We start from the raw sequence: 15,087 nt of genomic DNA, 5'->3' as shown, positions 1-15,087 counted from the left end.
ACAGGGTTCAAAAGTTGACCGTGCCACTGTTTTTCATATTATTTGCTACAGCAGGCCAGTAATATGCCAGTCTTGCATGCTACTAACTGTGGCCTTTCAAAAGTTTTACTTTAACCTTAGTGGGGTTTCTCTTCTCCCTTTTTGCTTTTGTTTCCTTAATGCTGCACCGTTTCACAGGAAGCTGGGGTAAGGGAGCTTTTCTTCTTCCTAAAAAGTAATAATATATTTCAGTTTGAAACTTCGGGCAGAATAAGAAAATACTGTCCTTAACCAGCTTTGGCATTGTGCGTTTTCACCTATAGCTCTGTACTAGTTTCTTTCGGAATTGAGCAGTACTTTTAAACTGTCCTTGGAAATTGACTTTTTGGCTATTAGAAGCAAAAGCAGATCTCCATTCTGATCCTGTTTGTGGAACAGGATGAGTCTCTTGAAATCAATGCAAGCACTCATTGAACTTTATACATGCTCTTAAGAGCTTTTCTGAGTCAGAGCCTCTAATGACTTTTACAGCAGAAAACTACTTCCCCATAAAGAGCCCCAATGTATGTATTAACCATCAAGATTTTAGCACCGTCAGATAATGACACTATTAAATTTTACTGGTGTTTAGGCACTGACAGCTGTGTCATAGTAAGCAAACTGACATAGGTAAATTAACCCCAGAAGCACGGTTTTGTCTGGCCTATAGCTTCTACATGGCCAAGCATATGGTGGTCCTTCAAAAGTCTCAGGAGGTTTGGGTTTTTTGGGTTTTTGTGTTGTTTGGGGTTTTTTTACCTCAGGACCATTTGTGTGCTTTTATAAGTCAATTAACATAAGGCCAAATTTTGAGAGTTAAAATATGTGTTTTTCTGGATCTATTTTCTTTTTTTTAGGTGTTTCATTCTCAAAATTGTTTTGATATGATTTTCCGCCCACCCCCCAAAAAAATAGACTCTTTGGTCTGGTATTTTGAAAACACTTTTAAAAGTTGTTTAATGAAAGTAGAATAGTTTTTGCAAAAAAAAATAAAACATAAAAAATCAAAGGTTTACAACTGAACATCTTAAGTTACATGAGGATTTACTTTGACTTAGACCTAAAACTTAAGTATTGCAAGCAAACTGAAAAATCTCTTCCTCACTAGATAGCGGTGCTAATTAACATGTGACCCATCATAGTTCCCTAAATCAGAACAAGTATTACTATGCATACCAGAGCATCAGCTTCATTTATAACATCACTGCTGTAGCCTCATGCAAAGACCTTTTTTTAAAAGCCTTAAAATAAGTTTCACAGTTTATAATTTAAAATCCATGAAATACCAAACAACAGTCCTGATCTCCCGCTTTCTTCCTAGCCCCCCCTTGCCCGTAAGCCTCTCGATGTTATTTACTAGTGAATGACCTGAAAACTTTGGCTGGGGGAATTTGCCGTTTCTGGGTTTCCTGTGCAAATCAAAAATTGGTGAGATCTAGAACAACTCGCAGCATCTCTCCAACAGGAGCACAACGAAGAATCACCCAGTATCACGTGAGAAACAGGGTTAGGAACAGGTATTTCCATGCTAGTGTCTCACTGTTCAAAGTTAAAGTCTTAAGAGCAAACAGTGAAATGTCCCTTCGGCAAGACTTAAGCTTCTCTGCATGCTCCATTGCACTGCTGATGGTTCTGTAGATTTATTTTTTTTATTGGTTGGTTGGCTCTTTGTTTTATTTTTAAGAAGTACTCCTGGCATTAGTGGAAATGGAAACAGAGTGGTAAACTAGTTTTGGCCTCAATTTGTTAAGGCTTGTTGACATGCTAGTGGAAGAATTTTATGGGTATTTCAACTTAGCCAAAGTTCAGCAACAAAAATGGAAAATATAGTCAAGGACCAATGGCGGAAGTGCTGCATAACTTGTGTGTTAACAAATTCCTCAGATGTAGCAGGCTGAAATATTGAGAGTGCTTGCAGCTGCCATGAAATCGAAACGGAGAAGCCCCCAGTATTAGACATCTCTGGAGAAAGGGACGAAAGTTACAATAGAGCTTTAATACCACCTATGCATAAGTGCCATTAGTGTGCTTGCTGTGGACAGTTATCTTTCTTAACCAATGTAAGTGTCTTCCCTTCTAGGAAAGTATTTGAAAAAGAGCACCTGAAAGACCATTCTAGACAACTTTTATCTTCTTACACTTTTTTGTAACAAGGCTCTGAAAAATCTGGCCTTTCATTTGCATCTTGCATGTTAGAGTCTAAAATATGAAGCGTTCCTGTATTTCTAGTAAAAGCACAATGCACCATTTTAATATTTTTTTTTTCCTTCCCATGCTTGGTTTACCAAGTATTCCTTTTAGGACAATAGTGGTGAGCTTGCTGTCCCACCAAGTACTGCTCCAGAATTTATACGACATCTTACTGGAAGAATTTGTGAAAGGCCCTTCTAACTTGGAGGAGAAAATGACAATACAAGTACCAGAAAACAAGTTGGCTGGTTTTCTCAGGTACATCTCCATGCAAAACTTGGCTGTCATCTTTGACTTACTGCTGGACTCCTACAGAACAGCCAGAGAGTTTGACACCAGACCGGGGTTGAAGTGTTTGCTGAAAAAAGTGTCTGGCATTAGTGGAGCTGCCAACTTGTATCGCCAGTCAGCAATGAGCTTCAACATCTACTTCCATGCTTTGATTTGTGCAATCCTGACAAACCAGGAGAACATCACTGCAGAGCAAGTGAAGAAGATCCTCTTTGAAGATGATGAGAGAAGCACAGACTCATCACAGCAGTGTTCTTCAGAAGATGAAGACATTTTTGAAGAAACTGCCCAGGTCAGTCCCCCACGAGGGAAGGAGAAGAGACAGTGGAGGGCTCGAATACCATCTCTGAGTGTACAGCCTGTCAGCAATGCAGACTGGGGATGGCTCATCAAGCGGCTTCATAAGCTCTGTATGGAACTGTGCAACAACTATATCCAGATGCATCTGGACCTGGAGAATAACGTAGAGGAGCCTCCAGTGTTCAGAGGCGACCCTTTCTTCATTTTACCATCCTTTTACTCGGAAACCTCTACCCCATCGACTGGAGGGCAATCGGGAAAGGACACACCATCAGAAGATGACCGGAGTCAAATCAGGGACCAACTGGGAGACAGCCTGACACCCCGAGGAGAGAGTGGAGAAATGCTGCTGCTACCCCCACCCCTAAGTCCTAAATCAGAGAAAAAAGAGCAAACCAGGAAAAAAGAATGGTGGGAGAGTGCTGGCAACAAGATCTACACCATAGCCACTGACAAAACTATCTCCAAGCTCATGACAGAATACAAGAAAAGAAAACAGCAACAGTCCATGACATCCTTCACCAAAGAGGTCAAAGTGGAAAAGAAAGGGGAGCTCCTGGGTTCAAGAGGGCCAGACTCACCCATACTCCAAAGGCCACAACATCTTATAGATCAAGGTCAAATGAGGCATTCGTTCAGTGCTGGTCCAGAGATCTTGAGACAAGAGAAGAGACCACGCTCCGGATCCACAGTCAGCTCCCTGAATATATCTGTTAGGGATGCTGAGGCCCAGATACAGGTAGGATATACTTGTAGAATGCTAATAATAATAGCAATAACTAAAAAGATACCTATAAATATTTTTTTTCTATTGCTGTTATTATAATGATTATAATCTCTTCATTACATGTCTTGGTTACATAAAGAAGTCATCATGATGAGGACTGAATATTTCAGCAGCTGGCACTGATAAAAACCTGATTCTGTCCTATCAAAAGAAAATCAGTCTTCAGGGAAGTGTTATCGGGCATATACAGCTTTCAAGAGTGCTTCTGTGACTGGGGCCAAAGCAGCACTTAGTCCGAAGAACTAACAACTTAAAATGAACTCATTGCTTACTGCTAAGGGCTCTAGCCCACTTAAGGGCTTTTGAAAACATGATGCTGCTTGTCACAATGCTTTTGTGCTTAAGAAGGTTTTCTTCTTAATTCCACAGCAGAAATAGCGGGCTCTGTTGCTCAACAGAAACTTGCTGCTTGTGTGTCCAAGTGGACAAATCAGTCAATGTATTTGTTCACTGTGGGATGAAATAAAAGGGGATGAAGGGTGAGTGTGATACCTGCAATGCAAAGTCAAACAGTGACTTACAGTACTGAACGTGAATTAGGAAGACACAGTGAACATTGAATGAATACGCTGGCATTACTCAGTTCTCTTCATGAGGCTGCAACCACCAGGCATCTTATTTTCTGCCTCAAGTGATGGGCTCACCTATTTAGAAAGGTCTTCTAAAGAGTCTTTTTTTGTATCCAATTTGTTTGTAGGCATGGACCAACATGGTGCTGACAGTTCTCAACCAGATTCAGGCCCTGCCAGACCAAACATTCACAGCCCTGCAGCCAGCAGTGTTCCCCTGTATCAGCCAGCTGACTTGCCACGTGACAGACATCCGCGTCCGCCAGGCAGTACGGGAGTGGCTGGGAAGAGTGGGCCGAGTTTACGATATCATCATTTAAAACCTAGCTGTGCTCTGTTGCGAAGGGGAGAAGACATCCAAGGTATACAGCAAAGAAGTATTTGAGGTTCATTAATTGCCTATTTGTTGGTGATAAATTAAGAAACAATGAGCTTGTTGATGTATATCCTGTGTCCACTTCAGACTGTGTGTCCCTCCCTCACACTAGCAAAGGAGGCAAAGCATGAGTGTGTCCAGGGGGGTCTGGCGCCAGAGTCCAGAAACTGCCAGTAAATCAGGGTGGTACCTGAAGGGGTGATACATTTCAGTAGCCTTCATTTTAATTCCAATTTGCAACAGTGGGAGCCACAGTAAATTCCAGCAGAACTTCCACGCTTGCAATTAGCTGTGAATACAGCTGTCACCCGGATGTCAAACCAGGCCAGTAAGCCTATGTAACTTTAAAAAAATAAATAAATAAAAGTCAAGAAGAAGGTGGGGCTATAGGACAAGTGAAAAGGGGACAATTGTTTAGGGTAAATTTTTTCCCTTCTGAAATTAGCATGAGAGAGGAAAGCCAAATAAAGATTATTATAGTAACTACATGCCTCACTCACTAGAGAAAGTGGAAATTTATTTTGCTCTGAGAAGAGCCTTTGAAGTCTGGTCACGTTTGGGGTAGCTAATAAGTGACTATTAAAGTATCCCAGGTCTAAAACTGGTGAACCAAGCACAGACTATTCATCCTTTCATTGCTCTTGTGGAGTATTGCTTGAAGAGACATGGCACTCTCATGCTGCCCTCTCTACACCACTACCCTGGCTGCCTCTTCACCTATGCCTACAGCTGAGCATTTTTTCCAGGTGTCTAATTCCCCCTACGGGCAACAGGGAAGTTTGTTTTGCTGTTTCCTGTGAAGCTGAGCAGAAGACGCACCACAGAGCAAATACCAGCATGTGCCAGTATCCAACATTCAAGTAACAGAGTAGAGATAAAGTGTTCCAGTTTAAGCAACACCACAGCTAAGTTAGCTTATGCTTCTACTGGAAATTTATATGTTTGCTTATATAGAGCTGCTGTAGCCAGGAACACCCTTATCGCCATTGTTAAACTTAACTTGGCTTATCACTCCACATTGAGCTGAATCAAGATGGAAAATAGTCTGAAAGGATGGTACGTTTCCTGGTTCTCTCCCATTTCTTGTCTGCTGCTGTAAACAGAAGGGAACAAATCCTCATGGAGGTACATCCCCCTCTGTGCAGCACTCCTACAGCACTACTACAATTTGCTGATATTATTAAGGCGGGGAGAAGGGGAAGGATTGACTATTGTATTGTCAAACACATATGCGATGCTGTTCACACTAGACACAGCAAAGGGTTACCTTGCTGCACAAGTTATGTCACAACCCCTGGGACATTCCATCTCCTGCTCCCATACTGCATAATTTGATGATTAGAAGTTGAAATAATTTGTTGAAACTAAGTTGATTTTAATCTTGGGTGACCCCTTAATGATGTTCTCCCAAGGCTTTTAAAATGTGCACACCAACTAAATATACAGCTTCAGTCCCTGCTCCAAAGCAGCCTCAAAATGGCATCTCTTTCTATCAATCAGGCTTGGATTTTGCACAACTAACTGCTTTTAGCATCTTAAATATAGAAAACCAGAGGAAGCCAGGAGGCTGCACTGAACAGACATCACCCAAGCTGATATATTCACAGAGTCTGCCACTATCATCCTGCTTTTTCCCTCCATTGCCAACTTCCCACTTGTCATCTGCCGGACTCGTGCAGGGCATATTTGTCCCTTAACTTTCCGTAGTGTCAGTCATGCTGTTTACCTTTCTTTCAAAGCGTCCCTTTGCTAAGTTATTTCACGTAAAAATTCCTTAAAAACAACTTTCTTTCTTACCACCTCCATTGATTTTAAAAATGAGTAATTTAGCACTTTTATCAATTGTCAATTTTCCCCCAACAATTCTAATACTTCCTTGGGGACAGTTGAGATTAGCCCTTGGTATATGGGAGAGTAGTGGCATGGTTTGATTTCTGTTGCCAAGTCTTTCTTACACATCTTTAGGTGGAGTAAAAGGGTGGTTATATTTTTCTTAAAGTTTTTATTGGGCATCTATGCAGAACTGCTTTTAAAGCAGTACATTAATTAGCCAACGACAGAAATCAGAATAATAAACTGTATGCAAAACTCTGTTAGTTTCTTTATACAAATGCATTGAATGGGTGCAGATCCTTGTTGTACTAATTTAGTTTTAACTAAAGCAAATCCCTAAGTTATGTTGGAGAAGTAAAATTGATAGCAATACCAATGGAATCACTCAGGACTCCAGAAGAGGGCCTAGTATCTAAGCAACGCTGTGGTTACGTGTTGTGGTTGCAATACAAATATCCTTCTGTAAAACAGAAAGAAAAGCTCTAGAAGTGACAATGTTCCTCCACCACCCTCCTCAAGCCCATGAACACAGCATAGCCTAGTGTTATTTGATTAGCCACCATCTTGACCCAAAAATATCATTTCATTTCAACTTTTTACACTACAAATACCATACTGGAAACAAGCAGGAGTAAATTTGCTATATTGCTGTTGCCCTATTGTAAACTTTGCCATCCAAATTATGCACTAAGTGCCCACTGTCACCTTTAGTGCCTCTACTCATTAACAACCTTCCATAAAAGGTTATGAGTAACTTTGAGTGATTCCAGAAATGTAATTTAAAAGGACGTAAAGTCTGCTGCTTCGAAGTTTAGCATGTGCTGCTCTTCCTTTTCCTTACATATAAAATGGTAAGGAAGTGAGGAGAGCATCCCACAGCCACTTCAGGAACCATTAAGCTGAGCTGCAGAAGCTTTTTGATGCAACTCCAAAATATAAATAAATAAAAAATTGACTTGGTTCATCACATACTCAGCTATTTTTTGTGCTAGTTTAGCCATAGACATCAGGAAGCCCCAAGGAAGTACAACTCTAAACATGTAAAGTCACCATTTCATAGACGCCTGCAGTCTGTTTCATGCATACTTTGGGCTTATGGCTGCTAGCATGCTACCTTCAGGCCTCATAAAGCAAGCTTTTAGCTCAAAGGAGGAGTCTGCCAGAACAGTCCCCGGAAAAGGATACTGGCACCAGCCTGTCCTAAGCCTCAGAAGACTTCTGAACTCTGAACACCCCCAATCATGCCCAGCTGTACCACACCACAGCAGCTTTTCCACTTTCCACTTGTGAGCAAGGAAACAACTCAGTCAGTAGCACAAAGTAGCCCTCGTAGCCACACGTGTAAGTCTTTCTCACATTACCCATTCAAATCCTTACTTACAGCCCCATAACGTAATGCATGAGATCACAGTGGCATATTACCAGCTTTGCTGTTGAATCCGAACATTTGAGCCTTGAAAAACCAGAGTCTCTGTATCATAGCCTGAGTTTGCTCTGGTTAATGAACACATTATTCTCTTTTCTTGCACTTACTTTTCTGTCACATAGATTTCTATAGGAGTTGGGTTTGATTTTTATTGAACTGGCCAGTTATTTTTAAAAATGACTGGCTGGTAATTTTTATGTAACTGAACTGCTTAAAAAAAAAAAAAAATGGGGGTTTGGTGGTTTGGCATCCTTCTCAGGTACCAGAGCTGCACCCCTCCGCCTTTGCCTAGTTCACACTACCCTCCTCAGGGGCACCACAGCAATCAGAGGCACGTTTTCACATCACATCTCATCATCTTTTACCTTTAGGCACATGGAATAGCTCATCACTCTGCAAAACAGCATCCTCACCTGGAAAGTGCTACTTTTCCTGTGTAACAGGAGCAGGGTTTGACCCCAATTGATATGGTCACAGGCCAGCGCATATATTTGTACTTTATTCTGTAGTGTGAATATATGCAGACATATGGAACAATTGATACGTTTATGTACGGATTCCTGTAGCTCCAGTCACTGTCATACTCTGAGCATTCTACATACTTACAGAGCGACATCCCCATTGGTAGTATGTTTATCATGCTCTCTGATTATTTCTGTCACATCAGCAATGGTTAATGCAGTTTTTCTGGTAACTTCCTCCACAGTAGTCTCAGTCTGAGTGTTCAGCAGCCATAGCACTACCACCACTATCTCTTGGTTACCATGCTTTCATACACATTTAATACTCTGTTAGGGATCAACACTCACGTGAGAATAACTGACTTAATTTAGCATCTAGAAAGAATTATTAGGGAAAGATTTACAGAGACCTGTGCAAAACTTTCCTTGGAAAACTCCAAGCACAGGCAACACAGCTGCTGCCTCATCACAGATAAAAAAACTCATGTCCTCTGTACTATAGCTGGCTCATGTTGAGGCCAAGCAGAGTTTACATTCATGATTTGTAAGGTACTTTGCCGTTCGATTTGAGCTTCACGTTTTTTTTCAAAACCAAACCTTCCTGTAAAATTCACTGACAAATCTTCACCTGCCAAAGACAGAACGCCCACCTCTAAATACCGTGTATTCCCATATGCAATCTCCATCTGCACTTGATACAGTAGTACTATAGTAGTACTTGATATAGTACTATTGCTATAGTAGTATTGATATAGTTGTTATCTCCAGTGCAGAGCTTGGTGCAGCACCGGTATGAAACCGGGTGGCAAAGGAGTCAGCAAGTAGAGCGGTCCAGCTCTGTGTGCTGCCTGCACTTTGTACCTCTCTTCACAGCTTGGGCCCACACTCAAAGTGCCTAAGCTGTTGAAATCAATGCGACTTACATACCTGCATATCTTTAATACTCAGGGCTCAGTCCTTGAATCCTTCAATCCCTTCATACAGGTTCATAAATTCTCAGGAAAGGGGAAGTCCTGTACAGTTCCTGATGTCGCCTTCTCTGCTGCTGTCCTCTACACACCTCCTGCTTGAAAAATCCACAAGAACCAGCACATACTTCCATGCATCCCAGTGCCCCAAAACTAGAACCTTCACTTTTGCACAGATCCAGTTTTAACACGTAGACCGTAGCAAGCCAAAATAATTTATTTGCACCTAGCTCATCCGTGCAAAAGCTTATTCAGAAATTGAGCATGTCGTTTGGCTATTTTCACCTTTAGCGATCCATTCTAGAAATGCCACTACTCAGTGTTAAACTGGTTTTAATTCAGAAAAAAAAAAGTTAGGTCCTTTCTTCCCTTGCCCTTGCTTTTGTGGGGTTGTGCTAAGATTATGCTCAGGCAAGCTACTTACTCATTACTCTGGTTATAGTCATTTCTGGGAAGATCTATGTACAGTGCTAATCATGGCACGACACAAAATATGGTTAGTTTTTTTCAATTTCTGATCATTCCACAATTGTTTGAAGAAATAACACAATGCCATAAATTTAAAAAAAAAAAAAAAAAGTTTCTCTTTAATTCTTTTTTTAGTATAAAAGGACCAAGTTATCGTAACACGGAAGCACAAATGTTAGATTTTATGCAAGGTAGATAACAGTATCCATCAGCTAGAGATCCCTCTTCACTGAGCCTCCCTATTTTGAGCAGAGCTTCTATAGGGATATGACCGAAGGGTCTCGTAGCAGCCCTCACCAGCAACTCACCTGGGACTCCAGGAAGTTGTACAGCTGCAAGGAAGAAGTCGTAGCTCCTCTTTCTCTTGTTTCCGCTAATTCCCCTCAGAATGTATACTTTATATGTGACACTAACTGTATCATATCATGCCAAAAACCCCAGCTTCGGCCAAGGGTGGAGTGCTGGCTATTAAAAAAGAAAAAAATAAAAAAGCATATGGTGTAAGTATGCATCAGTCTTTCACTTAGTGCTCAGAGGTCTCCAAAGAACTCCTAAGAACTAAATGCCAGGGGGAAGAAGAAATGCCCTAGTTCTGTGGATGTCAGTGGAGCTACACTGTGTAATCCTGGATTAATGCAATAATGAGCTCACCTGTGGGAGCAGATTCCTCAAATTCTCTTTATTTTTGGAAAATTCGCCAGTTGAGGTTTGCATAGTCTCCACTGCCACGCTGAATCAGGGAACAAAATTTACGGAGGGCATGTTCTGTTAAGAAACATGGCAACAGGATCTAATTCAATCCCACAACATCCCACTTTTCAAAATGTAGTTGGGTACTTACATAAATTTCATCTAAATATCATGGAGCAGCAGAGCCCTATTTCCTGCTCACGCATTTGGTTCATCAGGGCTGCGGTGAGGTGCCGCCATGCTTCCACAAGAAGGAAGCTGAAACGAGAGCGCTGAGCTAGCAGAGAGGCACAGGGACACGGGTTCAAGCAAGGGACAAATATCCCCTCCCCAAGCAGGCTGTGGCTCCTGAGCCCCCGGCTCTGCAGAGGGAAGCAGGATTCGATACCAAAGGGAGAACAGCCAGGAAGGGCAGAGCCCTGTACTGCAGGCTGTTTGCTGGAGCAGGTGGGAGCAAGAGATCGAGAAGTATGCAATGACAGCAGTGAGCACCTTCTTTCAGTTCCCCCCACTTTCTCTTCTCTCACCGCCCCCCCCAACCCGCCCCCTCCTCTTTTTGTCATTTGTGAGACTGCAGACATACTTCCATGGGCCCTTTGACCAGAACTGAAAACTGGAAGCAAGCCAAAGGGAGTGGACACTCTGTTTTGCCAAAGATCTAATCCTTTCCTGCCAAAAAATTTAAAAAAAAAAAAATAAAATCAAATTTTATTTCCATGATGATGGCTGCCATAGGAAGCATTTTACCACAAAACACAATTCCCAGGACTTCATCTCTCTAGCTGTATATTCAGAAGGAGCCACTAATGGTTTTTAAGAGAGGATTGTAAATCGCTTTGTCAAGCGAGTGCTTACGTTGAGTTCACCTTCTGTCGAGTTCACACCTAGCTGCAATTCCCCGGTCTCAGCCATGTTTCCTTCCTCTACCTTCCTGCTCTTCTTCAGAAAAACACCTCCCCGTGTCTGCCGCGTCCCGTTGTGCTGCTAGCTTTGTTTGGTCCTTGGGTGTCCAGTGGTCAGGCAGTCACTGTCGGCTGGCTTGCAAATTGTATTTTGTGTATATTTTATTCTGACTGAATTCTGAAATGGAAATATTTTAAAACAAAAGTTATAAACTATTTATGTTGCTTGTGTTGTAGAATAAAGAAGCAAATGCAAAATAAATTATGCTCTGATTTTGTCTGAAGATATTTATTTTACAGTTACTGATGAAGCAAAGGAGCAGAACTGAGAAAGAGCCTAAAATACTTGGTACACACTAGCAGAGACTGCAGTTTTCACACGTGACCTGGGGAATTTAGCCACTTTGAACCGTTGGGGTTTTTTTTCGGTGGGACATGAGATCTAAACACTAAGAAATGAGCCCTACATCACTCCTAGCCAGAGTTTGGGCTTGGAGGGGTGGAGGAGGCTGAAGCTACTGAGACAGCTAAAGGTGCAAGTAGGCACTGTGCAGAATTTTGAAGCATCTAAACAGGTGAAGCATTTCTCCCTCCATTAAAATAAGGAAAATATTTCTGGCTTTGATTTCATTGGAGATGGAATTTAAAATTTAAAAACAAAACAAAAACACACGAACATGGCAGAAAAGGCACCTACTTTCAATCACATAAATAACTTTGAAAACTGTCCTAAAAAGGTAACCTTAGAGATTGAACTCTACAAATTTCATCACACACCAAAGCAACCACTTTACTGCCACTGAAATCCAGACACCACACCAGCCCCCAGCACGAAAGCCACTGGTTGTAAACACTTCAGGGACAAGCAGCCATCACAGGACAGGGTTCCTCGGAGCGCTAGTTCACAGCCAAACTTTTGTTGGGTTTTTTGAGCTAGGCATTCCCCAATCACACTCAGTTTAGCTTGCACTCAAAAAGCGTTCCCGATCTACAGGTGCATGCAAGCAGCATGGAGGCCGCAATGTTTCACCCCTCTAAAAAGCTCGGGAAGAGCTCTCCCCTATTGCCTAAATCCCTCGTTTGATTAAAGTTGGATCAATGATTGCTCCTGCTTGGAGAAAAACTTTTAATGTAAAGGAAATAGTTAATGAAAACCGTAAGCGCCTTCTTCACAGCAGCCACACGTGCTCCCATATGCAACCAAAATTTAGGTGCGGAAAAGGAAAGCGTTGACCAATACCCCTGTGAGAGAATTGTCATGGGGCGCCCTGAAAGCAGGAGTGTTTCACCAACACGCCACAGCAGCATACAGTAACCTTTAGGGTACATCTCTGTGCACTCAGGGATGGTGCCCACAGCCCAAAGGCAGGCTTTCCAAATAATCTCGAGTGAAAACGCAGCCGGCATTCCCACCTGGGCTCACCGGGATCTCTGGGCATGGTCTCCCATGCACTGAAGCAGCACAAGGTCTGGCCTTCAACGTCTGTTACACAACCGCCTCATCAGCATGAAGGTTAAGAGAAACGTATTAGAGCAGATTACACAGCAACTAAACGATGTTGTGATGCTTTAATAAACTTAACGGCACTCCCGGCAAAACAGAGTGTGTTAAATCCCAACAGCCAGATCTAATTCCATTCCGGGAAACTACCTTCTGCTGCGCCACACGTCTCGTTTAGATCCCATTAGAAAGATTTTCATTTCCTCTGAAACAGCATTCATTAACGCAGAACAGCAACTGGGTAAATACAGAGAGTACTGTTTCACTCACTCCTTACATGCACAAATTCCCAGGTGCCCTCTCACTGAACGGTGGGGTCAGACTAGCACAGCTTCTGCTGCCACCAGCGTGAGAGGAAGAGGTCCACACACGGTGGAAGTGGTCAACTTTCTTTATAGTTATATAGAAGACACTTGGGCTTCTTCCTTTGTGGAGGAACAAAGTGTCAAGAACACTTGTCAAAGAAAACACCTGTCAACAAATATTTAAAAAAAAACAAAGAAGAAAATTAAAAACCAAAGTGCCCAGTGTCACCACTACCATTTGACAGAGGGGATGAACAATTGAGCAAGTCAAAAATTTGTCCTTGGCCTCAAAAAGGCTCAAAGTATCTACACGGCATCCTCTGGCCTCTTGCTTACCCCAGAGCTGTGGGCCTGTGGGATAATCTGGCAAGAGGGAGAGAAAAAAGAAAAACAGCAGACAGTTGATGGGACAGAAAACAGAAAGGCAAACTAGGGATACTAGCAGATAGATACTTCAGGTACAAGACTAAAGAGAAGAGAAATGCATTTTGGATGCAACGACTAACACATGATAGGAGACCGCTGGCACATCTGTACAACCACACACTCAGAAAGTGCCACCACAGTAATAATGGGACAATATTTACAGTAATCCTGCTGGAAACACATTCTTTCCAGGACAGATGTTTCTTGGTCCATGTTTTACAAATGGAGAAACTTTTCTTTCAGTCCACCGAGCCAGCCTGGGACAGAAATAGAAATAAGTTGTCGAACCAAGCTTGGGTTCTGTCCTCTAACCCACGTGAAATACAGGGTGATCTCCAATTTCTGAGCTTTTGGCAAAGAAGCTAGCATCGGGATAAACCTCTTAACATCTAATATCACTGTAAACAAACACAAGCTGAACTCTTCATCCAAATGCCTGACACAATGTCCTAAACAGTGCACTCAGCATCCAGGTTTCAAAACCCAACAGAATCCCAAATAAATCAAAACAATTTAGATGTAAGCACAGGTCAGTTAGGTCCTAGACTTATACTGAAAAACAAAAAAAAAAAAAAAAAAAAGAAAAGAATAAAACCACGAACCCCAAACCCACACAGTCTGCATGTCCAATTTTCTGACTCCTGATAGAAAACCATCTCAGTAAATCTGGTTTGGTTTTTGTTTTGTTTTTACAAGAGAATTGTACCTTTATCTACACTGCATTTACTGGGAGATCTGGATCCATAAAGAAGAGAGAATACTTCTGGTTTGCCAGCTCTGAGGAAATATGCCCAAGACGAATTATTTTTGTTTGCTGCGGTTAGCATGACCACTTCTGAGGAGGCCTCTCATCATCCTCGTTCCTTACCACAGTCAACAAAATTACTTAAGATTAAAATAATTTAGAATACTTTCCTGCATGGCATTCATCAATTATTTACTATGGTTTTGAATGTTACGTTACACTCCTGGCCGACTGCTTTGTACTTCAAATCAGGTTCCCCTTTGTGCCAGAGATTATGGGGAGAGGAACAGATCAAGATAAAACTGGGTAAGATGCTACATTGAAATCTGCCCCTGTAAGTAAGTATGCCCAGGAGGTCAGAAACAGACAAATCTTCACGTTTGGGAAACAAGAGCATCAAACATAATGAGAAAGTGAAAAATGGTTTTGAAAATGTATTGCAGTAACTCATGGAAGGAGAGGAAGGTGACGAGGCTCTTGGTTGGTTCGAAACGCTTACCTGCAAAAGCAACTCATCTTCCCTTGAGAAAACACAGGAATCGGTTTCTGGGCAGAATTGCAGTGGTGGCACCGCAAAAGCAAGTGCCCTGATAAAAATGTTCTTTTAAAGTCCCAGCTGCAGGGCTGGTCATCAGAGCAGATCTTACATCTCCTTGCATGCATTACCTTTTCTTTTAAAAGGGTGTTAAATAATTGAATATCTCAATGCAGGCTCCTGCGATCAGCCCCAAGCTCAAGAGAATAAAGATTATTAGTTTGCAAAGCCAACCATGGAGGCGGGGGGGGGCGGGGGGGGCGGGGAGGGAAGAAAAAAGGAAAAAGTGAAGGTTT

General features: G+C 42.0%; 1 protein-coding gene across 3 annotated transcripts in view; it reads left to right on the top strand.

Annotated features, from left to right (window-relative positions):
- ARFGEF3 (ARFGEF family member 3) overlaps nucleotides 1-7,294 on the top strand; it is a 90,828-nt gene extending 83,534 nt beyond the window's left edge. For all 3 annotated transcript variants that reach the window (XM_074580608.1, XM_074580607.1, XM_074580610.1), the window contains 2 exons: nucleotides 2,308-3,538; nucleotides 4,284-7,294. In XM_074580608.1, coding sequence (XP_074436709.1) covers nucleotides 2,308-3,538; nucleotides 4,284-4,475 — 1,423 coding nt within the window. In that variant the 3' untranslated portion in view covers nucleotides 4,476-7,294. The remainder of the gene's footprint in view (nucleotides 1-2,307; nucleotides 3,539-4,283) is intronic.
- Nucleotides 7,295-15,087: the final 7,793 nt, after the last annotated feature.

The sequence above is a fragment of the Larus michahellis genome, chromosome 3 (genome assembly GCF_964199755.1).
Source record: "Larus michahellis chromosome 3, bLarMic1.1, whole genome shotgun sequence".
Taxonomy (NCBI): domain Eukaryota; kingdom Metazoa; phylum Chordata; class Aves; order Charadriiformes; family Laridae; genus Larus; species Larus michahellis.
This window is presented reverse-complemented; position numbering and strand designations above follow the sequence as displayed.